A 25,920-nucleotide genomic window follows, 5' to 3' on the forward strand; every position below is an offset into this window, starting at 1 on the left:
TCACCAACAGTGCATGTATACATTATAAATGTCTTGGGATATACTGGAGAAAGCTGAATTATGGAAAATTGATGTTTCCACTTGAAATGGTGCTGAGCTCATGGACGCTAGCTTGAAATTTAGTTGTGGTTTTGACAGCAACACCCATAAGATTGTTTGGTAACCAGTGGCTATTCTTGTGATTTACTTGAGCATCCACAGTGAGTACTTTCGAGCCTGGGAAGGAACTTGTGGCGAATAATTGCCTCACTCTGTGCAGTGCATTACAAGGTTTCATTTACAAGATGTTTTCCTTGTTACTTCAAACTACAAAGTGTTCTGATTGTTTGGCAGATGAACAGTTCTTAGCAATATGGAAAACTATTCGTTTTGCACTATTGAAGTAATTTATAACATCTAGTGCTGCCAAGACACTACAAATACTTTCTGTAATCAGAATTATTGAGCTAAGCTTTGAACTTGATTGTGTTGAAATAACCATAACATGCTTATGATTGTTTAACTGTTGAGTAAAGCCCAGATTTTAAAGCACTATCAAATCATACAACATCCATGCATTCAAGCGGTATCATACTCGTATTACTAAAAATGCACAATGAGGCAGCAAAATAATGTAAACATACAATATCAAAATTCAGTTCTATATTTCCATTTTGCCCTAAAACAGCACAGAAATCTCAATTTCTTCAGAATTTTCTTCAATTATGCTCATGCATTTATTTGATAGAATATTTTTGTACGTAGGAAAGGACTATTCTACTTTACAAGAAGTAACAAGTGCATTCTTAAGTGAAGAAATTTCAGATAGAATCATGGGCTATAACTAAACATTAAAATTTCACACAATTGTATGAGGTACCTGCTGTCATTAGATTGCAGGCAATACAGAATTCAGCCATTTTCCATTGTTAGTGACAACGAAAAGTGTTACATGGTCGACCAACTTCATAATACAATTGTTGCCATATTTTACACAGTTCTACAAACTTCCTATCCAAAATTGCTTAACTTCTTCACTTACAAAATAATTATATAATCCGCAAACTTCATATTGAGATCACATCAGAAGTGATTGCTGTGAGGGATAAGAAGCGGCAAAGAGTACTGGTGCAGAGGACAGTAGCTCATGCAGTGCTGGCAACATACTTTTCATGCCACATAGCCCATGCAGAATAATTCCATTGCTCACATACAATCATGCTTCCCCTTCACTGTAGATAGCGAGAACTGGCAGCAGTGAGAGGAGGCATGAAGTATATTGACTTCTACTGATATTTACCAAGGCGAATTAAGGTCCCTGCACTCAATAACAAAACTTGCAAAATTGTTCATATTCCACACTTTGTCATAATTCATATGAAAAAAATGTCAGTAAAAAGGTAGTATCACATAGTCATCGCAACTTATGCGCTGAAGACAGAAAAATAATATAATGTGCATAATAAATGCCTAAATTCATACTATTACTTACTTACTTACTCTTTGGCCCTTGAAGGACCTTGGCCTGCATCACAATATCCTGCCATTCTATCCAGTCCATGGCTTTCCGTCTACATACTTTGACACCCATATTTTTCATGTCTTCTTCAATTTGTCCACCCATCACTTTCTGGATGTCCCTTCCATTGTCTGCCTCCAGTCTTGCCATCAAAAATCTTCTTACATGTTCTGTCCTCCTTCATTCTGAGCATGTGTCCTGCCCACCTCAGTCTTCTTATTTTAATGATAGTGACAATTTCAGGTTCTTCAACAATTTGTTCTAGTTCTGCATTCGTACAGATACTCCAGCCATCTTGATCATATATTGGACCATATATTTTACGCAGAATCTTACTCTCCCAAATGCTAAGGATCCTTTCCTCATTTGTAGTGATGGTCCATGTCTCATCACCATACATGACAACCAGTTTTATAAATAATGTGTAAATGAGGATTTTAGACTTTTGTGATAGAAGTGAGCTCCTAAGCATGGGTAGTGTGGCAAAGTAGTATCTGTAGCCTGCTGCCATTCTAACTTTCACCTTGCTGCTGCTGTCATTTGTATCTGTAATAGTCGATCTGAGGTACCTGAAGTCTCTCACCTTTCAAGCTCCTTGTCAGCCATTCTGAGGTTTGGTAGGTTTCATTGGTTGGTTGTTAACATATTTTTGGTCTTTTCGGCATTGACTACCAGGCTAAGTATTATTGTACTTCTCTCCAGTTGTTGATAGGCATCGGCCACCACAGCAGTGTTTCGTGCGAGTAATGCCTCATTGTCTGTGTAGGCTAGGTACTACAGTGTATGATTAAACATGGTTCCTCCTCTATTTAATTCTGTCTGACTTATGACTTTTCCAGGGAGAAGTTGAATAACAGTGAGTAGATATTGTTACCCTGTCTAAGTCCCTAGTGGAGATTTCGTCCTGTATTTTTACTTTACAGTTGGTTTCATTGAGGGTCGTCATCGTAAGCTTAACGAGTGTCTTGGGCATTCAAGCTTCTTCCATTACATTTCTCAATGCCACTCATGAGATGCTATCGTAGGCTTGTTTAAAATCAATGTAAAGCTGATGTATGTTTATTTGGTGTTCATAATATTTTTCAAGTAGTAAGCACAGTGTGAATATTTGGTCAATTGTTGACCAATTTTTCTGAAGCCACTCTGATAGTCTCCAATTCTCTCTTCCACATATGGAGTAAGCCTCCTGGTTAGGATCTTGGAGAACACTTTATATATAGTATTTAGCAGGGACATTCCTCGATAGTTCTGGCAGTTCAGTTTATCCCCTTTTTTTTATTTATGAGGCATGTAATAGCCATTTTCCACTTTATTCGAATGCTCAGTATTACTTTATTTATTGCTCTCCACAGAATTTCCACAGTGTACCAAAAGATTAAAGAAGGAAAGGCCAGGTTTCAAGCCAAAACAGTTGTATGTAGGAGTAAAGAAGGGGAATTGATAGAGGAGAGGAAGAAAATACTTGGCAGGTGGGCAGAATACTTCCAAGAGTTACAGAACCTGCGAGTAGAAGAATTAGAACAAGAAAAACTGGTGGAAATTTATAACTGCCCCTTGTCCCTTCTACTGTGAACATAATCTATGTAAAAGTACTACGTATATGGTACTTATTGAGCAAATGGTAGTTTTGTGAAGAAATCAAATTCACCAGCAAAATGCTTTAACTTTATTTCTCACATACCAAAACAATGGTAAAAATGATTTCCAGTGTTTTTTGTGTGACTGAAAGTCATATTTTGTTTTTATGTTTTGTTTTGCCAGCTTAATATTGCTTTGGTGGAATGAGTACAGTAAATTATTCTTTAAATGCCAAGAGTCCAGTTCTAAGGTTAGGTAAAGCAATAGTAAAATTTCCAGAAAAAGTGTTCAGGTAATTAGTCATGGAAGACACTGTTAATGCTGCCATGAGTATCCATATTATCTCTGTGGACGTTGTAATTGAACTCAGGAGGCATAGGCTGTGAACATATAACTTAACATTTTCCCAAAGCCTTGATGCTTAGGTTCAAATTTGCTACTCATAGTGAATTTTCATATTTGACCTATGAGGAAGCATATTTTCCACACCAAGCCAGTTTGTGCACTGGTTCACACACTTTGCTCACATTTTCTTCCCCACCTTTTTCCAGATTTGTCTCCTATGATCTAACAGTATGTTAGACACTATCATCTTTCTTCACTTTTTTATTTTTCAGAATATTTAAAGTGATTTCTACCTTGTGTGGTAATTAATATTCTAATGTGCTAGAATAATGACAATTTCTGATACAATTCTCTTCAATTCAGCAGCAGTAGCAGCCCACAAAACAAGAATACCAGAAGTGATGACAGTCATTCAGCAAGTACTTATGAAGATCAGGATGAAAATTTCAGCAGCAGCAACTGCCGACAAAATTCTGTCCAGAAAGTATCAAATGTAGATGAGACCAGATATTCTTTAGGTAATATATTCAGACACAATGACACTGTCAACAGCTCTGGTGAGTCTTTGAGGACAGTCAACAGTAAGAACAAAGTGAAGAGAGACCCATTATTGCGCATTGGCGACCACCATTACAGCTGTAATTTCTGTTCCAAGAGATTCACCAAGAAAGATAAGCTAAAGAAGCATATGCATGTGCACTCTGGGGAACATTCCTTCAGTTGCACTGAATGTGACAGAACATTCAAAGAAGCCTCTGCTCTGAAGTATCACATGGATGCACACAAGAGTGAATGCCTATTCATTTGTGTCATATGTAGTAAAGTGTTCACACAGGAGAGTAACCTGGAGTATCACTTGCACTCACATACAGTTGAACGACCCTTCAGCTGTTCTATTTGCTGCAAGAGATTTACAAGTAGCAGTATCTTAAAGGAGCACTTGAATATACACTCAGATGAACGTCCCTACAGTTGCACTGAGTGCAGCAAGACGTTCAAATCACCCAAATATCTGAGAGTGCACATGAAGGTACACACAGGTGAACGTCCATTCATTTGCTTTATTTGTAAGAAATCATTTATACAGAAATGTGACCTAAAGAATCATTTGCGCAAACATACAGGTGCACGACCCTTTAACTGTACCATATGTTACAAGACATTTATTAGTAGCAGTGCCTTAAACCAGCACTTGCGCATACACTCGTCTGAAAGCCCCTTCAGGTGCACTGTGTGCAGCAAATCATTTAAATGGAAAAGTAACTTGACGACGCATTTACGTATCCACACAGGTGAACGTCCCTTCTGCTGTACCGTATGTAGCAAGACATTCACAGATAGTAGCACTCTAAAGAAACATTTACGTGTCCACTATGTGAGTGCCCCTTCAGTTGCAAGATCCTTAGCAAGATATTTGCAGTGAGCAATATAGAATATGGATGAATGTTTGTAGTTGGAAATGTCATTTGCTACTGAACATTTTGGAATGCTCTTAATAACTATTTACACAAAGTAGTTATCTGATGTGAACTCTGTTATGTGCTCATTTTCAAATATTTTACAAACACTAGCAAATATTCACACACAATATGCAGAACCATATTTTTGTATAATTGCTTTCGTGTTAAAGCCAAATTAAAATATGTATTTAGACAACTGGAAACTGTTGTATCTTTCTTGGAAGATTAAATAGTTGAGTGTTTGTAACTATGTGAATGTTAGATAAAAATAATCTCATTTGGAAGCTGGAATGACTTGTACTTACAAACAAAAATGCCCTAAAATGTGAATATGATTTAGCTGCAATTTATTTGTATGCATTATGCTATGTGATGTTGTCAAGCATAAATAATATACACTGACGATACATTTAACTATACTTACATGAACTACTTCATACAAATTGGAAAATTTAGGATGGAATGTAACATATTATGAAAAGGAAAGTTGATACTCACCAAATAGTACTGAGTCACAGATATGCACAACAAAAAGACCGTCACAAATAAAGCCTCTATCATAAATAGATGACAGACACGCATGCGCGCCCATGTGCACACACACACACACACACACACACACACACACACACACATGCGCAATTGCAGTGTTGTTTCAGTCGCCTGAGACTGCAGTTGTGTGTGGGAGTTGTGTTTGCGCGCGCGCGCGCGCGTGTGTGTGTGTGTGTGTGTGTGTGTGTGTGTGTGTGTGTGTGTGTGTGTGTGTGTGTGAAAGAGATATCTATTTTTGACAAAGGCCTTACTGGCTAAAGCTTTATTTGTTACAATCTTTTCGTTGTGCCTGTCTGCATTTCAGTATCTCCGCTATATGGTGACTAGCAACTTTCCTTTTTATAATATTGTTTCATATGAATTGGGATATGTGGGACACAGGACACTCTAGAAAGACAAAAAAGTTGCACTATTAAACACACTGTACATTTTCAGTTGCTCCAGTGGAAATTGTCATCTGAATTTGGAATGGTAAGAATTGAAAGCATCTGTTTATTACACAAGAAACCACTTGTGCGTGCATGTATTAGATAAACAATAACACTCTATGGTAAGTACGTAGTACCATAGGCAGCTGTAGTAGAAATGCAAGTGGCGTTCTTGGTTTGGCAGATATCTAAGAAAGTCCTTCGAAGGGTTAGTGGGCACCACACTTCACCCTAAACATGACCAGAACTATTTCTTCTGTTTTGATTATCAAGCAGCCCAAATGCTTTCTGGAATTACTTGTTTTATTTACCAGCATGTACAGTTTGCTGATCAAAAATCTGAGGAAGTGGGAGGACGTGATGCACCCCTGTGTGACTGTCACTGTATGGGGTACACTTTGAAGGTGTTTATTGACTTGTTGTTGTTATTGATGTGGGTGTGGTCTTCAGTCCAAAGACTGGTTTGATGCAGCTCACCACAGTAGACTGTCCTGTGCAAGTCTCTTCATCTCTGAATAACTACTGCAACCTACATCATTTGAAACTGCTTACTGTATTCATCCCTTGGCCCCCATCCAGAAAACACACACACACACACACACACACACACACACACACACAAAATCACAAACGTCCCTCCAATACAATATTGAGAATCTTTAGCCAAGATGTGCCATAAATTCATCATCTCCCCAATTCAGTCCAGTACCTCTTCATTAGTTGCGCTACCTATATAATCTTCAGCATTCTTCTACAACACTGCATTTCGAAAGCTTTTATTCTGTTTTTATCTGAACTGCATATCATCCACATTTGTTTCCGTACGTGGCTATACTCCAGGCAGAAAGAGACATCTGCAAGCATTTCTTAAGGAACAGACATTGTAATAATAACAAAAACAGATAGATAGCAGAGCTCACTGAGAAACATATGATAAACAAGATTCGATCAATAGTGATTCAGTTTAATTATCTTGTGCTGTAACCATTTGTCTTTGTAGAGTCCTTGGTAAACTGCGATAAAATCTGCGAAGTTTGGTGTTAATATCATACTGCCCCTAAGGGGACCAGGGATTACTTTAATCACTCATGTTGACTCTCAGTAACAAAAATTACACGGTCACAACATGTGTTTAAACTTTAGTTAAAAAATTTTAGTCTTCTTTTACTGCCACTTCCCCCCCCCCCCCCCCCCCTCTCTCTCTCTCTCTCTCTCTCTCTCTCTCTCTCTCTCTCTCTTACATACACACACACACACACACACACACACACACACACACACACACAAAGAAAAACAAAGAAAACAACATAAACCCGATAAGTGAAAACAAAAGTATTTAATAAAAATATGTCATCAGGAAATGTAAGAATATTTGTAAATAGTGTATGTACATTTGAATTATGAAAATATTCCCTTGCTAATGGAATACTTCAGTATTTGATGTGCAGTGTTTTACTAAATATTGGTCATACAATAATAAAGGCATCAAAGGTAAAAATGAAAAACATGAACAATACAATTTTTGATTATTCCTCAGCCACCAAATGATGGGAAGCCTAACGATGACTGTGTTAACTGTGCTCTGGCATTTGCCCATGTCCCTACAGGAAACCAGTCAGAACTGAGAGAAGAGTGTTTCACTTCTGTGTCTAGCCATACAGTTGTATAATGTTCATTCAAATACATAGGTTTGGAGATGTACCAACCTGATTGTAGTAAATCACGGTGATCAGCATGGTGAAGGTAAAAGAGTAGCAGCCTGCTTTCGGATGCAGGTATGGTAATGGTGAATATGGAACATATGATTCTTCCTGAAAAACAATTTGTTAGTTAGACACTGTCCAAGGTTCATGCAGTTCTTTGTTAACTAAGGCTAATGTTTACTCAGAGGTGCATAACTAAAGCTGGAATAAACATTTTACATTTGTATATACATAAAATCGTCTCTTGACATCGATTGGCATTAATAGTCGCTTAATAACGATAAAAAGAAAGTTTTCCATGTTGTTAGCATTCATATTTCTTGTTCATAGGACATTCTCATTCAAAGCATACCTTTTGGAGTGAATATTTCAGTGCAGTTTTGTAAGTGTGTGGCTGTCCACATGTGGGAATGGTATTGTTGCTGGAGGAGTGCATGGAAGCTTGCTGCAATTCAACCTGTTAGCAGTAGCACTAACTGCTTGCAGTCAGTTTTTCAGTGCACACGTAATGACGCCTATCGTGCATGCACAGAGAATTGTTAACTTCCCATCCCGCAGATAGTGCACAAACCTCTCACTTCAGCTGTGTGGTGCTGACTTCACAGATGCACTGTTATTCAAATACAAATCACAATGTTCAACCAGTGAAGAAGTTGGATATGTTATGTTGTTGATCATTTAGCATGTGCTATCAGTGTATTCAAAGGATTCAGTGACACCACAGCTAGGACAATATTCTACTAGAACTCTTTAATTCGCCCATGAATTATACATCACACACTTAAGTGTTCTTTTTTTCTGCTGCATCAAATATTGCCCCTTGTACAGTGTTAGTGCAGAGTTTACACTATGGAATACTGATCAAAGCTAGCACAGGCATGATCTGTAATACTCTTTGTTGAAGCACAGAAGCCTTTCTACCACTGAATTGGAATTCATGTGCAGACATAGATTCAGCTTTACTTGTGAGCATTTGAACTTCTCACTGAGCATTACTGGTTTGACATGAGAAATCTCAACGGGTTTCAGGAAACATCATTAGTGAATACACTTTATGTGAGTTAACATAAACTAAGAACCTCTGTATTAAGCTGCAGAATAATTATATGAATTGTAACTTCAATTTAAATGTATATACATATGCTTACCAAAGCTGACTGCTGGTTCATTAAATACTCATGTAGCCTGGATCCCAAAGATCACGAAACCTTCTGCTTACCCACACCAACATTTTTACACAAAGCCCATAGCACTGTAAGAAGCAAAGCTCACATCATCTCAGAATGGTTCGTGGTATTTGGAGACAGGAGAAGTTTTGATTACACCCCTCGTTGGATCAACTAACATGTTCCTCAAAATACTGTGTGCAAGCTACCACATGAGACATAACTGTGTTATATTTAAAATGCTTGCCAGCTACACAATGAACATATGAAAAAAAAAGTGTCAGGTAAGTGTGGCTGTATTGGTGTGTTGTGTTTAGCTAGTCGCATAAAACAGAAATAACTTGTACTTGCATATGTGGGATGAAATACTTTGTACATACCTACATTAACATAACCTCAGGAAAATAGTGAAACACACACACACACACACACACACACACACACACACACACACAGTGAAACTCCTGTTGTATGTGTCCAAAAAATGCAGACCTTGTGAATTATGCTGACGACACCTCCTTCATAAGCTGGGGCCCTATGAAACAGCTAGCAGTGCAAAATAATATGAAGAACACTGCCTCATCACAGAATATATGACTAAAAATAAATTGGCATTAAATAAGGAAAAGACAATTCTAATGGAGTTTATGCTAAATTACAAATCAAGACAAGTGGATACTGAGCCAGAGTTATCAATTGAAACAACTGATAAACATAAATTCCTGGGTATTATAGTTGATGAACATTTTACATGGAAGGAGCACATCAGCTACATGTGTAAAAAAAACTCGTGTAATACCTACCTGCTAAAACGCCTTTCTAGCATAATAGCGTCACCAGTCTTAAGACAAATCTATTTTGGTATTATACACTCCCACCTACAATACGGTATTGAGATTTGGGGCGGGGCACCAATGGTATACATGGATAGGGCTTTTAGAGCCCAGAAGAGAGCAATTAGGATAATAGCGAATATTAGTAAACGTCAATCTTGTAGAGAATGCTTCATTAAGTATAATATACTAGCAGTGTATTCATTATATGTTCTAAGGACTATACTGTTTGTAAAAGAAAATATGGAGCACAGTATAATAAATAGTGATATCCATAGTTATAATATAAGGAAGAAAGAGGATTACCACATAAAATTCAGAAATAAAAAAGCAACCGACCATAATCAATTTTCTGCTGGAAGATTTTTTTACAACAGACTGCCAAATACCACAAAAATGTTAAAAGGAAACATATTTAAAATAAAATTAAAGCAGCTGTTAATTGCTAAATGTTTGTACTCCATCAAGGATTTTTAATGTTGTATGTACTTTATTTCTACTACTAAACTGTTATTATTGTTCATGTATGTACTGACTGACTATGTCCACATCTGTAAAAGTTATTATGGACAAATAAACCATTATTATTATTATTATTACGCTAAAAAAGATGCAATGTTGAGGAAAATGCAGAATTGAGGAAAACATTGAAACCCCCAGAATATGAGTGAAAACATATATAATTGAAATATATGATTAAAAATCATAATCCTCTCCAATACTATGTATAAAATCTGTATAAGTGAAGGATATAAAATGTGCAATACAGTGTTTATACAGTAATTTGAGGTAATGAAAAAAAAAAAAGGTTGCAGGTAATCGAATTGTTTCCCAACATGCTGCGCTCACAAATTATTCATCAAAACATGCGTGTTTGAGAGATCTTTCCTTTGTGCTCACCCAGACAAAACAAACATTAATGAACATGGTGAATTGAACAGAAAACTGTGACGTACGGTGAAAGGCATCAGTATCTAATGTGTGGGAGTGGGTGTTTTCATTCTGTAGCCTGTGGCAGTGCAGCAGCCTTTGGTGACCCGAGGGCTGTGGCATCTAGTGTATTGCTTGTAAACTTTTCTTTGTTCTTTTGCTGAGTATTCAAAGTCAAGTGTTCTGCATGTTGCCAACCCGCACCATTTGCATTTCGAACTCATTGTAGTGTAAACACAGCAGGCCTGATGAGAGCATGTATGCACACACAAGTTTTTCTTCACATGTGGTACTTATTTATACCAATGAATATGAAATGAAGTTAAGCCTGCTGTGATTTCAGTGTTTCTCTGTCCCAGCAATCCATTACGTTTATATCAACCTGTCTGCCGTCACAATGCGTTACACACCATTGAGGACTGCAACAGAGACGAACAACTGTTCGCTGAACATGTCCTGTTAATTGTGGTGCCACTCATAGGAAATTGAGTACTCTAATGTTGGCTGTAGTCAGTAGAGACATGCTATGGATTCTGTTACAGGCTCTGACAAGGGAACCTCTCCATCGTACCCCCCTCAGATTTAGTTATAAGTTGGCACAGTAGATAGGCCTTGAAAAACTAAACACAGATCAATCAGGAAAACAGGAAGAAGTTGTGTGGAACTATGAAAAAATAAGCAAAATATACAAACTGAGTAGTCCATGCGCAAGATAAGCAACATCAAGGTTCTAGTGAGCTCCTGAGCGCCGTGGTCTCATGGTTAGCGTGAGCAGTTGAGAAACGAGAGGTCCTTGGTTCAAGTCATCCCTCGAGTAAAATTTTTACTTTCTTTATTTTCGCAAAGTTATGATCTGTCCGTTCGTTCATTGACGTCTCTGTTCACTGTAATAAGTTTAGTGTCTGTGTTTTGCGACCGCACCGCAAAATCGTGCGATTAGTAGACAAAAGGACGTGACACTCCAATGGGAACCGAAAACATTTGATCGCAAGGTCATAGGTCAACCAATTCCTCCACAGGAAAACACGTCTGATATATTCTATACGACACTGGTGACGTCATGTGTGTCACATGACAGGAATATGTTGTCGACCCACCTAACTTGTACACTTGGCGAATGGGTAAAAAGATTCTTCTACCTTGCCCGATTTAGGTTTTCTTGTGGATGTGATAATCACTCCCAAAAAAGTGATGAAAACATAAGAGTTTGTCACATAAACTGCAACAAATGAATGGAACGGTTTCCCAGTCGCACAGTTTTCCCTGTGCTCTGTCAAAACATGTGTTTTTAACGTTTTCAAATTTTTCTGTGTGTAGACCGTCAAATCCTGCATATGCCCAAGCAAATCTGAACATGTCCAGGAATTTGGGAGAGCGAAGATGATTAGGTGTGAGTGCCTGAACTTTGATAATTGTCTGAAAATAAAAAATTAAACTTTTTGCTCGAGGGAAGACTTGAACCAAGGACGTCTCGTTCCGCAGCTGCTCACGCTAACCGCGAGACCACCGCGCTCTTTAGTTCACTAGTACCTTGATGTTGCTTATATAGCGGATGGACTACTCAGTTTGTATATTTTTCTTATTTTTTTCATAGTTCCACACAACTTCTTCCTGTTTTCTCGATTGATCTGTGTTCAGTTTTTCAAGGCCTATCCACTGTGCCAACTTATAACTAAATCTGAGGGGGATGCGATGGGGAGGTTCCCTTGTGAGCAGAACTATGTAAATAAAATTAATGCACAGGAGTGAAGGGCACATGAGGTTTAACTATATAAATTAAACCTAAGTGGAAGCCGCAGTCAATCTATTTGCTATACACCAATCACATCAGCCACACTTTTGAACAAGCCACCAAATAAGCTTGCTGTTTATCACTCTATACGCTAGAAGCCAATGGATTAGCATGATGCCATGCAAGTTAACATCCTTAAGATGTTCAGGCTCACATTCTATTTATCTTCGTTGAAATGTCTTCGCTCAAACTCGTCTAGGGGTTGAACCACACGTGTCACATTACACGTCCTAAATTAGACACCTGTGACCCTTTGGTTAAATTGTCTGACTGATGGGAAGTTTGCGAAATTGTATGAAGTTGATATGACATATAATAACAGTAATAGTAATATCGGGAACTAAATTAATGACCCATAAATGGTGTAGAGCACACAGGTACGATTTGGTTACAATAATGTTTATTCACAAAGCAAACTAATAGCGAAAGTGGTTGTATTTAGAATTACTATTACTTTCGAGCGCATATCCATTTGACACAGTTTGATCATTCACAATCTCATTATGAATTAAATGTCCAATTCTCCACCTCATTAAGTACGCGAAACGTTAGAGTTCACACCAGGCGCATGGCTGCTCACCACTCGGAGACTAAGTCCCGCAATACCACACAACGCAAAATTTTCTAAGTCGTTTCACTTCCTAGCTGCCTAAAGACCGACAGTCCGCTTTCACATCTCCACAAGCACTGTTCCCTTTGGTGTCTAGATCAGAACAGTCCGCTTTTGCGTATGCACCAGCACTGTCTCTGCCCGTCCCCGGCCCCGTTTCCAGCATGCCGAACATCTTCGCTCAACTGACTAGTGCAGTTCCCTTCCCTGAAGCTGTCCATCTGATTGGCTACAACTTATTCTACATTATTTTACATTTTAACATATTTAAATAATCAAAGCTTGACCACTTTCATGTTCTAAATAAAGTAAAAAATAATACCCATTACATAATAAACGTTAAATTCTTTTACATAAAACCAATAAAATTTCCTTCTTAACTTCGAATGTCGCGGCCAGTAGCCTTGCACCAATGTGCTTTCTTATAAATAAATAAAGAACAAAAGTAACTATTATGCACTAAACTTTACAAAAAATATAGTATTACCTAATGATTCAATAAGATGTCATGCAGTCATTGTTAAATATGTTTTTTTGTTGAGGAAATGATGATCTGATGCTTAACTATAAATGCTGATAATTTAAATTTACTATATCTTTTATACAAATAAAGTTACAAAGTTGTTATTTACAACGTTTGTCATTTTAATGATGTGCTTCTATGTGAAATGTCGATTGTTAAGATCGACCAAAGGGTTGAAATTTTAGCATTCAGGTCTTTGCTACAAAACTTGTTAATTTTACTTTAACAGTAAATCCTAAATTATTATAGATATGATCAATATTCAAGTTTTATTGGGATCATGATGAAAATTTATGGAGGATGGCAGGTTAAATTACTGTGGCTTGATTCCCTGCACTACTGCAGAATTAAATAGTTTTCATAAATATTTCCCTTTACGGTCAGTCTTAGGTCCGCCATATTTAATACTGCTACGTCTCCTTGGCCACAAAAGCCTTCTACTGGGTTTCCCTATGATGTAGGTTCTCATCTGTCTCACTTGCACACTACAGCGGTTAGGCCTCAATAGGCGCCTGTAAGTTTCCTCATCTTGTGGTGAATCTGCGCCCTTACTGGATGACAGGGTTCGTTTCACGATTCCTGAAGGCTGACTCTTTTGGCCATATACATACATGAAAGCGAAATGCTCATTAACTCACAATCACTATGCTATACAGCATAGGTAGAAAACAAATCTCCAAGATGTTGTAGTCTGCCAGTTTTCACCGTATTTCACAGTTTTTAGTTTATTTCACCATGTAGGCTACAAATTTTTGCTGTTTTCGGGGATAACATAAAACGAAAGACCCCTCAAAACTGCGTGTGTTAAGGTATAATTTGTGACAGTAGTGTGTTGGGAAATGGTTCATTTACCTTGTACATCATTAGCAAAAGTGACAGCCTTTTCACCAACAGCCTTGCCACATTGGTAACACCGGTTCACATCAGATCACTATAGTTAAGGGCTGTTAGGGTGGGCTAGCACTTAGATGGGAGACCATCCAGTTTGCCGAGCAATGTTGGCAAGCACGGTGCACTGAGCCCTTTTGAGGCAAACTGAGGAGCTACTTGATTGAGAAGTAGCGGCTCCGGTCTTGTAAACTGACATATTGCCGGGAGAGTGGTGTGCTGACCATATGCCCCTCCATATCCGCAGCCAGTGATGCCTGTGGGTTGAGGATGACGTGGTGGCCGGTCAGTACTGTTAGGCCTTCATGGCCGATTTGGGCAGAGTTTTAGATAGTCTTTTCAATTACATGCCCTACAGTATTACTAGTGCCAAAACCCATCTTTTTTCCTAGTAGTTCTATTAAATGATGTAAAATTTTGAAATTTATTTCTTGTTTTGTTTATGGTTTTGCAGTTTGGTTATGTGAGTTGACGTTCTGACTGTTCATAAAATTGCTACCTAGGAGGAGAAGAATGAAGTTCTCACACTGACTTTGATTCACAGGTTCTGTGACTGTTTATAATCCATTACTTTAGGAATTTTGAATGTTTCATAGGCTAAGGCCTGTAAAAGTGTTACGTGTGTTAATGTGATGTGGTGGCTGAGCTGGCTGCTGGGCGACGTAACAAGTCACCAGCCAATAAGAGCCCACTAGCCGCAAATGGCCGACATTTACTTGTTTATGACTGAGCATATTTTTCAAGAATCAGTGTTTGAACTTAAAAGGTTAAGAATTGATATTGTTGCTGAATACAGTATATCAGAAACATATGCAGAAATACAAGACTGAGTAATAAGTGTCACAAGAAAAGGTATTAGCTCAGGCTGGAATGCTTCGCATTGACTGTCCTGTTTTTTCATTGCCACTAGCAGTAGTAGTATCATAATTGTATGGTGAAGCTAAATGTTGCAAATTGTGTTGGCAACACCGATCATGGATTACTTACGCATTTCCTTTCTCATGTTTCCCCTCTCCCCAACGGCCTAAAATACTCCCTTAACTCTGCCACCTCCCACGGTGCAAACTGTCTGCTTTTATGCCACTCACAACTTGCTCAGTCACATCAGATGTCAATAGGAAGAAAACAGGATGAAGTCAAATAAGACATCGAGTGAGAATGTAAAATTGAGGTAAACCGTACTAGGAAGGAGCCTAAAATTGGGGAATTTTTAGCATTGATCTTACATTTTTTGTTTTGCTTGGTGTGAAGACATGATTTAGGATGACAAATGGATTAACACTTTGTCACCGTGCTGATATGTTCATTGTTGCCTGATTTTTGTGTCAAAAAATCTAGCTTTCTCTGTTGATGTTTTGACAGCTTGTTGTGTCCTTACTTCCCACACTACTGTTTCATGGTATTTTTGGGACTGGTGCACTCCTCATTGGTTTAACATTAATTTGCATGGTGTGTAGTTGCTAGACACATGTGGTAGCTTGTTTACTATTTCCTCAAATTGACCAAGGCGTTAGAACCAGGTACTCTACAATAGATCTTGAGTAATGTGTTAAATTTGCAGAAAACCCATTCCAGGGGTTTGCCTTTGAGTGGAATCTGGAGAGTAATATGTGCCTAATGCCATGTTGTTGTGTGATACCCTTTCACTTATAACTAATGAAAGTGCTACAATTGTCCAACAGAATAGCATCTGGTTTGCTAAATCTTGGTATGTAATCATCTTGAATTTTCCTCAGAATTGGTTCACTTTTGAGGTCCATGTGGTGTACATATGTACACATTTGGAAAAGATGTCATATAATAGTGCCACATATTTCACACGACTTGTAGTGGTTTAGCCAGTACAGTATGATGGAGTTAACCTTCCTTGCACAGGCCAGAATATTTCGCTTGTCAAAGCAAACAAGTCAGCAACACTTGTTGCGCCTCCTGTGTCATGTTAAAGTAGCAATATTTCTCTAGTTTTTATGGATACTTCATCTCACCAAAAAGCCCCCAAACCTGATGTGTGTACTAAGTGAGTATATCTATGGCCTCACCAGGTATACAGACAAGCCCTACTTGGAACAGACTCATATCTAATCCAGTATTTGAGGCATCAGGATACAGGCAGAATTCTTTGCTCATATCTCAATGATACAATAAATCTGCATGGCAAAGCCGCTGTGTAATGTTCTCAAAATACTGTTAGCATTCTTCAGACCAGTACCACTGGGTACGCGTTTTTAATAGTTGTGATAGTGACTGACTATTTATAAGCTGGTCAGACACACATCAGCAGTAAAATTAAACCAGATGTAGGAATGATTTTAACTGTTTTCTAGTCCAGGCTACAGGGAAATTTCGTATCACACAAAATTTTGACTTGTCTGGGTGGATTCCTTCCAGCTTGATGATATGTTGAAGGAATTCAATGCCACAGCGTCCAAATTTGGACATTTTTTGGTTTGTAGTTATTTATGAGTTTTGGAACTTTATTGGAGAAAGTCAAAATGTTCTTCCTGTGTGAATGTTGTGCTTAATAGATTTCCAGGAAAGAATGTAACTGTATCTAGCAATTCCGGTGAAATTGAAACTTCCCCCCTTGGCGCAGTTCCACATTAAGTCAGTGATAACACTCACAAATCAGTTTAGTGACACGATTTGTTTATGTTTACAAATTTAAGTTCTGTGACCCATTAGCACTCCAAAACAAATAAGAAAAATTCTTCTTGAAAATAAAGGAATAATTTCTTTGACAACTTAAAGTTCTTGGGAAACAACATAAGTAAATCATTGGCTGAGGCTATCTTCTGAAAAGTTCTTTTCCAAACAAAAACAACTATGTTCTTAGACATCAGCAGTGGCAGAAAATTAACATCCCAATCTAATGAGCAGTACAAGGAGTTTCAGCATCAGTGTCCACAACTGGAACAGCAGGTCAGGGTGGCCAGGGAACATCGAGTCGGGGCGGCGGTGTGGTGCTGGCGATCTTTTGCTTCTGTTGGTGAAGACCAAACTGTCTGCTGCTCACCAGACAAGGGCATTTATACCCATGTGGTGGATGATAACTAAACAGGTATTGATCTAACAATGTGGGCTGGCTGAGGAAAGTGGCATGGTGGTTGCACCAAATGGTCTGTAGATGTGGTGGCCTCTGCTGCTTTTGTGCACACCCTTGGAACTAGTCTGTTTCCTGCAGGTCAGGCGAAGTTTGCCTGACTTCGGCTGGTGTGCCTGTGGAGCTGGAGTGATGACCCACATAGTGGTGCTACATTGCGGGTTGTTGGTGCTACATGTCATATCTTCCACCATTCCCCGAAAAAAACTGAGGAGATCTGGAGGCAGGGGTTGGAGTCAAGGACAGTGTCGCTGCTGAAACGTCGCTGCGGGGCCAGGCAGGGGATGCTGGTGGATTGACATCCATCAGGATAGCAGATGGAGGTGTCGACAGGCTGGGCGCAGCAGATGGCTGAAGCAACACGTCGACCAGGCTTGCGGCAAGCCACTCAGAGTCCTGTGTATCTGGAACAGAAAACAGAGTGACAGAGTCTGTCGAGGGAGGGAACCACGATGATGGCAGAGTTGGTCGATACACTTGTGGCACTGGGAGATGAAGAGGAGTGTGACAAGAAGCATAGCTCAGACCAGGAGATGGGAAACGATGGCCGGCATCCTCTGGTGTTGGCCATGGACAGAATTCATAGCTTAAACTGAGTCACCATGAGAAAAGCACTGTCAGTGGGAAGACTGGGAAGAAGTGTGATGGCTGAGTGGTGGAGAATGGACTGAGAGGAACAGAGAGGCCAGTGATGGAGCCTCTCTGCCAGAGAGCAGCCCTCCGTGGTAGTGACTCGTTTTGATGTGAGGAAAAAATGAAGAGCCTCGTCAAGGGAGTGGTGCTGGCATAGTTTGGACATTTGAGACTTAAAAGTCCTCACAAAATGCTCAGCAGTGCCACTGAAGGCAGGGTGGAAATGCATGGTGTGGATTAATGCAATACCATAACACAAAAGGCTGAAAATTCAGAGGAATTAAACTGAGGTCCAGTACCAGTGACAATAGATTCAGGGAGGCCCTGAAGGGCAAAAATTTGGGTAAGGACCCGAATGGTGGAAGAGGAAGTGGAAGACATGCGGGCCACGACCAAAATCTGGACCCCAGTGTCCACTATGATAAGCCACATAGAGCCAAGGAACGGGCCGGTGAAGTCCAGATGGAGGCGTGACCAAGTAACGGAGGTGTAAGGCCATGCAAAGTAATGCTGTTGTGCTGCTGCCTGCTGAATCTGACAGGCGGAGCAGGTGGGGACCAAATCCATGGTAGCAGAATCCGTGCCCTGCCAATAGAGATGATGGCAAGCCAACTGCTTGATGAGGATGGTCCCCCCGCATCTGTTGTGCATTTGATTTACTGCTCATTTAGAGACCAGCTGCCGTACATTTTATAACAGGTCATTCATTTTAGAGCTTTTCATGTAGATTACAAAACATGTTCCATATTACAAACAAACAGCAATTATTGGGAAGTAATAGTAAATTAAAAATACATTAGGAATTGAAAGGAAGAAAAACGCAAAAAATATTAGCCTTGGATAGAAAGAAATAGAGAAATGTTTCCCTATGCAAGCCAGCCTGGTCTGAAAGCCCTGCAACTACTTCGAGCCTCGCAGTCCTAGTTCGCTACAGTTTAATTTATGGATTAATATTTCTAAGCACTGTTTACAAAAACACTAACTACTATGTACATTGTGGAAAGTACAGGGGTGTGTGAGTATAAAGTATATTTCTAGGGGTTGCTAATTAACCTTCAATTCCTATATTGTGTGTCTTGAATGTACCTATTGCGTTTTTTAGTACTGTTCAGTTACAAGTATTACATCCCAACTGCAGTATAATGACTGCTGGATGCATATGATTGCTGTTTGTACTTCAGGTAGAACAGATTTACAGGACTGGTTGCATTAAATCATTTATTCTAATACAGTTTAATTATTCTAGATGTTGTGTAAGGTTGTCTGCAGTATACATTGGTGAAATTGTTTGCTGTTTGAAATAGTGTGTGTCTCGGTACTGCTGTTAGAGTTGGTGTGTGAATTGGAACTGCTGTCTTATGTGGTTCATATGTGTTTCAGTGTTCTGTTATATGGCCGTGTCTGTATTTGTCATGTAATGTCCTGGATACATTACCAGTGATTTTATGTATTATCTCCCTCTTGTTTTTGTGTTTTGTTGCCCATTTCATGTCATTCTACTGTGTTGGTGTCTGATGTGTTGCACTGTATTGGTGAATGAAAAAGTATGTGTTCTGGAGTCTGTGTTCTCCACATGTACAAGTAGCACTCTAGCTGAATCCTACGCGGTGTAAGTACACAGGGTAAGGACAGTGACCTGTCAGAAAGTGAAACCTACCGTGGCTGGGATTGATATGTCTCAGTCTCAGATGTTCCCTAATGTCCACGAAGAAATGGTATACCCTATGGCCCTTATCACTTAACTTCCATTCCCTTTGCCAGGTATCCACCCACCATTTAACAAGTTGGCACTTCTCGGTGATATCCTGTCCAGTAATATTGATTACCTTGTCTCTCCCTCCTCAACCAGTAGACTGCAGCCCAAAACTGAATGGTTATGGCAATGGGGAAATTTCCAAACACCACGCAGGGTGATTCCACCAACATGATGTTGAAAGTTCCTAACAGCCTTACCAGGGGACTTCTCTGCCTTCCCTGCATGATGTTTTTGTTGGTCACCAGATGCACTCGGTGGGCCCACACACTGGCTGCAAAACAGACCACAGACTTAAAGAGTACACAATGGTAGATTCTCAATTTGTATAACCCTGAAGTGTGTTATGTCAGTCTGGCCAGCTTGTGCATGACCTTGGCAGCTGTGTCAATCGTTGTTCTGATCTGTTCATGGAGAAACTGCAGGATGTGGTTGTGGAGAGAAGATGGAATGGCCATCTGAGTGTGAGCATTGTTGCCCTGGATCAACATGACACCATCCCGGAAAGAGAGGTCCTGGCAATGTCCCCAGAACACCAAAACATCCAGGTGCACCAGAGCCTTCTGGTTGGACAGCCAACCGTGCCAGATGTGCTGGCGGATGACACTGAGGACTGGATCATCCGCAGTGTGGCATCGGATGAGGTCCGCATCCAGGTGTAGCTGTGTGATAGCATCAGTGGCAGTGGAGTCAAGGTGGCAGCAGACTTCCAGATCAGCACTGAATGCTAGGTCTTGTCCTGGCGGAAACTGGAAAAGAATATCATCATTGGGAAGGCAGGTGGGGCAAAAAACTCTCGTAGGAATAGATGGAGAGGAACAGGGCCCAACACTGGAGGTGGCAGTCTTCATTGGTGTGAACAGGTGCTGAAGCCTGGAGGAGGGGCAGTAGGGGCTTGTGGTCCTTATAGAGGGTAAATGGACACCCATAGAAGTACTAGTGGAACTTTTTGAGTCCAAAAATAATGCCCAATGATTCTTTTTCAATTTGGCTGTAGTTACGCTGGACAGAGCTAAGAGTTTTAGTACAGAGCTAAGAGTTTTAGATACAAAATCATACGGCTGCTTTATTCCATCAATCATGTGGGAGAGTACAGTTTCAGCACCATAATCAGAGGCATCAGCGGCAAGCATGAGTGGCTGGTAGGGATTATAGGTGATAAGCATGTAGGCTTCAGGAGAGCCTGCTTTAATACACAGAACACCCTGCCACACTCAGTGAACCAGTGCCATCTGACAATTTTGCAGAGGAAGCAATGGAGTAGCTCTGCAATGGCAGTGGCATGGGGAGTGAAATGGTGGTAGTAGTTCAGTTGACGTAAGACAGATATGAGTTCAGTCTGGTCGTGAGGCACTGGGGGATTCTGATGGCCTCAATGAACTATGGAATTGGGCGGTGCCACAAGTATTAAGGACATGGTCAAGATATTCCACTTGTTGCACAATCAAGCCATGCTTGTCCTTGTTACAACAGAGGCCTGCATGATCAAACAGTGCAAACAAAACACCCTGATTGTGGGCAAGGTCTTCAGTGTAAGCACCAGTGATCAAGATATCGTCCAAGTAGTCAAATTGTTCAAGGTACTGCTGGAAACCTCCACCATGAACCATACAGATAGCCGTACCATAGTCACAACTGCAATAGAGGGCTATCTGTTGAGAGGTCAGACAAACATGTGGTTCCTGAAGAGGGGCAGCAGCCTTTTCAGTAGTTGCAGGGGCAACAGTCTGAGTGATTGACTGATCTGGCCTAGAAACATCAACCAAAACAGCCTTTCTGTGCTGGTACTGCGAATGGCTGAAAGCCAGGGGAATCTACAGCTGTAATTTATACTGAGTGCATGCAGCTCTACTCAGGGGTGCTGACTTATCAAAAATATTGGGGAGGGGGGCGGGGGCCATACTGGGGGTCTTGCCCTGGGAAATTTTCTAAATTTTAGATTAAAAATAGTGAGTTTTAAAGTTTTTTTTAAGCATTTTAGAGTCATATGATCAACATTAGAACCCCGAAAACTGGACTCTCAATAACTCAACACTCCAGGAAACTCGACGAGCGCGGCACATTTTTTGGCTTTGAAAAAAGAAACAAAACATAAACAAACACGGTATTTTCATAAGAAGCTAATTTAATTTACAGTAATGATCATGCTTATAGACTATTACAGAGCAGTGAATATATAACTCTGAAAAGCTGAACTTATATTTAAATGAATACTGAACTATCATTAAAAGAATAAAACATAAAATATTTCTGTTGCACAGTAATAGCACTTCGATTAATAAGTGAAATAGCCAATTTAAACTTACTCTGAATAAGGCTCAGGGTTCATTAAATAAAAACAATATCTCTACTTTAATACAGTTAATAAAGTTAATACAGTATGCCTAATACTTGAAAATAATAATTATTTGAAAATAATACCATATACAGTTATATAGTAATACAGTATTAAACTAGTACTAATATTTCGAAACTGAAAATTTAACATTATGTATTTAATTCTCTATTTTATAAAGATTTTTAATGTTGTTCTAGATGCCATTATTAGGGCTAGAGTGTCTTTAGAAAGGTGCAAATGTCGACCGTCTGACTGGATTACTGAAAATGAAGTTGTTGATGACTGGTCGGATATCCAATTCATCCAAAACATATCGGTGGGCATGAAGAACTGCCAAGTTGTTCAATTGCTGCTGTCCCATAGTTGATCAGAGATATGACTTCAGCCGTCTAAGGGTGCTAAATGACCATTCTGGAGTTGCTGCCATGATTGGAACTACATGGAGAAGCTTAATGCACTTCACTATTTCACATACAAGTTCTCCAACTGCAGACTCTTGTGTAATGTACTGTCTTACATCACGAGTGTTTTTTAAGACCAGTTGTTTTTTATTAGCGATATCGGCAAACATATTCAAGTGTAAGTGTAGTCTCTCAGTGTCTAGGTCATTTTTGAAAAACTCAGTTGATTTTTCCAAATTTGTTTCACCTCTGTTTACTAAAAGCAAGCACTGTTGTTCAACTGCAATGGCCTGTGTGAGTCCAGTTGAAGCAAACTGCTCAGTAATGCAAGATTGAACAGTTTTACAAACCTCAGTGTAAATAGCTTTGTAGTGTTCTTTTGGCGTTTTGAAACTGTGTGGTGAGATGGCTTCATTGTTTCCATACTTCTTTGGTATACTTCGATTCTGAGGAAGCGAAGTATCATCGACTTGTGAAGGTTTTTCTTTTAAACACAATCCCCAAAAGTTTTCAAAACTATCACACCTTCCATTCAATATACAAATCAAGCCCTCATATATTTTTTCCAGATCAGCCACACTTCGATGAGGGCATTGATTTTTTTCATTGATATCCTCTACTGGGTTCATTGCATGGCAATAAAGACGTAAAAAGAAATAAGTCTTGAATTGTAACATTGACTCAAGGTAGCCTGCACATTTGTAACCTGCCTCTGTTTTGATCTCTGCAGAAAATGTTTCAAAAAACTCTAGAAGTTCTTCAAAGTTTTTCAATATTCTCAAGATACTAGAAGCTTGCATAGTCCATTGAGTTGGGCAAAGGGGTCGTAGATGAGCTCGGTCATTGGTGCTCTCACAGTGTATGCTTCTGAAAAGTCCCATCCTTTTGTTGGATTCCCTTATGGCAGTTATTAAGTCCTTGGCTAAAGCCATAATATCCCTCATAGATGTAAGATGGCGGAGACTGTCTACAACTGCCAAGTCTAAACTGTGAGCAGTGCAGTGCATGTAATGCGCTTTTGGTTGCATATCGAAAACTAACTTTTTTAGTCCTTTGAACTTACCTCTCATATTCGAGACACCATCATAGCACTGTCCTCTTAAGTTATCCACTGACAAATCAAGACGAGCAAAACGTCTTTTAAAATACTATATAGAGTTTGTGATTCAGTGGTGGGGGTCTCGTATAAGCCAATAAAGTCTTTGTTTATGATTAAGAAATCATCAACAGTATGAATACAAAATGACACTTGTTTGTGAATCGAAAAATCACCTGTTTCATCAACCATAATAGAAAAATGTTCAGTCTTCTCGACTGAAGCCAATACCTTTCTCAACACAGACTTTCCTAGTAGATCATTGAATTTGTTTTGAATTTTGAAGAAAATATTGTGGGACGTCCACTTATACCCCAAACGCTCTATGTTGTGTTGTTGTGGTCTTCAGTCTTGAGATTGGTTTGATGCAGCTCTCCATGCTACTCTGTCCTGTGCAAGCTTTTTCATCTCCCAGTACCTATTGCAACCTACATCCTTCTGAATCTGCTTAGTGTATTCATCTCTTGGTCTCCCTCTACGATTTTTACCCTCCACACTGCCCTCCAATACTAAATTGGTGATTCCTTGATGCCTCAGAACATGTCCTACCAACTGATCCCTTCTTCTGGTCAAGTTGTGCCACAAACTTCTCTTCTCCCCAATCCTATTCAATACTTCCTCATTAGTTATGAGATCTACCCATCTACCAAACGCCCTAACCAATCTTTAAACTGAGGATATCATTCTTTCAGAATTCCAACAATAGAAAAAAAATGAGTTTACATCTTCGTGCCCTCTAATTGCTAGCCTTTGTTGGCATAGAAATTGCACGGTAGTAAAAATTGTCTCGAGAGCTAAATGGCCTTTCTTCATATCACTCTCTAACTGTTCATTCAATTGGGAGGCCACACTTCCATTAGTGATAGAATTTAGTTTCAGAACACCTTCTTTATGTGTAAATGTATTTTCATGAAGACAGAATTTTTCCAAAGCCTTTTTCCAGTGAGAAAACCCTATGGAAGTAAATGCATTTTCTTTTTTTGAAGAAAATTGTAATAGATTTTTAGCATATGCCTCCTTGCAGGTTTTGCAAAAAACTTTTTCAGTAGATGCTTCATGTTCTAGCCAAGTATATTTGATCAACCAAGACTTCTGAAATGATCTTCCTTTACCGGATTGTCTAGGTTTCGGCTGTGAACGGTTCTCACCTGAAGACGACGAAGCAATAATTGTTGGAGATTGACTTGCAGTATCATCGATTTCCAAGTGTACCTTTTTGGTAACAAATTTATCCATTGCAAACTTAATTCACAATACACTAAGAGACTAAAGTAAACAAATAAAATATAGTCATATAAAATAGTCTGCTAGACACTAAAGTCGGAACACTAAACACATCTGCAGCATGCACTGAATGAAACTATCCACACTTAATGACTGCGACAGCAGGGTGGGCTTTATATAGCTTTGGCATTGTAATGTCTCGAAGTGCCAAGACAACGCGAGGCAGAGGGTTCCAGTTGTTCGTGCTCCAGTCCTTTTGATGTCGTCGTGGCTGCAGCACTGGCCCTCTGGCGCCAGACTTTACCTGAAGGTTCATGCACTGGAACAAATTCTAAGTGTTCCTGCAGCACTGTAACACTATCATGATTCACACCACTCGTTTTCAGTTAACCTGCTTACTACCATAATAATTATTTGTTTTAACTCATTACTGAATGTATTTTAAAAGATAACTTGGGAAACAACATAAGAAAATCTTTGCATGAGACTATCTTCTGAAAAGTTCTCTTGCAAATGAAAATTCTTCTTAGACATCAACAAACTAAGTCCCATCTCATGAGTGATGCAAGGAGTTCCAGCAGCAGAGTCCACACAGCTAGAACAGCAGGTCATGATTGCATGGTGGTCCTGGGTGGCAAGGGCGACATCAAGTCCAGGTGGCAGCATGGTGCTGGTGAATTTTTGCTTCTGCTGGCAGGGACAGAACTGCCTGTTGCTCACCAGGCAAGGGGAGTTATACCTGTGTGGTGGATGACTGCTAAATAGGTACTGGTCTAACAATGTGGGCCTGGATGGGCTGAGGAAAATGGCGTAGTGGATGCACGAAAAGGTCCGTATATGTGGTGGCCTCTACTATTCTTGTGCTTGCCCTCATAACCAGTAAGCTTCCTGGAGGCCAGGAAAAGTTCAGCTGACTTTTTGCAGTGCACTTGCAGAGCTGGAGCAATGACCTGTATAGCAGTGCTACATTTTATGTTGCTGGCATTGCAGGAGGCCCCAGAAACATGCATCTAGTACTGAATCCAAGGTGGAAATTAATAATCGAGCAGCTGCCTGCTGTGGCCAAGCG

The 25,920-nt window shown here is 39.6% G+C and overlaps 1 protein-coding gene across 1 annotated transcript; it reads left to right on the forward strand.

Moving 5' to 3' along the window:
• The first annotated feature begins 3,279 nt into the window (after positions 1-3,279).
• LOC124776079 (gastrula zinc finger protein XlCGF8.2DB-like) lies at positions 3,280-5,553 on the forward strand. The gene is made up of 2 exons (XM_047250922.1): positions 3,280-3,368; positions 3,785-5,553. Exons 1-2 carry the CDS (start codon positions 3,280-3,282, stop codon positions 4,842-4,844), a joined length of 1,149 nt encoding a protein of 382 aa, XP_047106878.1. The 3' UTR covers positions 4,845-5,553.
• The last annotated feature ends 20,367 nt before the right edge of the window (positions 5,554-25,920 follow it).

Source organism: Schistocerca piceifrons, chromosome 2 (assembly GCF_021461385.2).
Source record: "Schistocerca piceifrons isolate TAMUIC-IGC-003096 chromosome 2, iqSchPice1.1, whole genome shotgun sequence".
Lineage (NCBI taxonomy): Eukaryota > Metazoa > Arthropoda > Insecta > Orthoptera > Acrididae > Schistocerca > Schistocerca piceifrons.

Bases quoted from the DNA above. Each gene is read 5' to 3' on its own strand.
- LOC124776079 (XM_047250922.1), top strand. From the start codon at position 3,280: ATGAGTACAGTAAATTATTCTTTAAATGCCAAGAGTCCAGTTCTAAGG. The intron at 3,369-3,784 runs GTAATTAGTCAT...TCTTCAATTCAG, and splicing joins TTTCCAGAAAAAGTGTTCAG to CAGCAGTAGCAGCCCACAAA.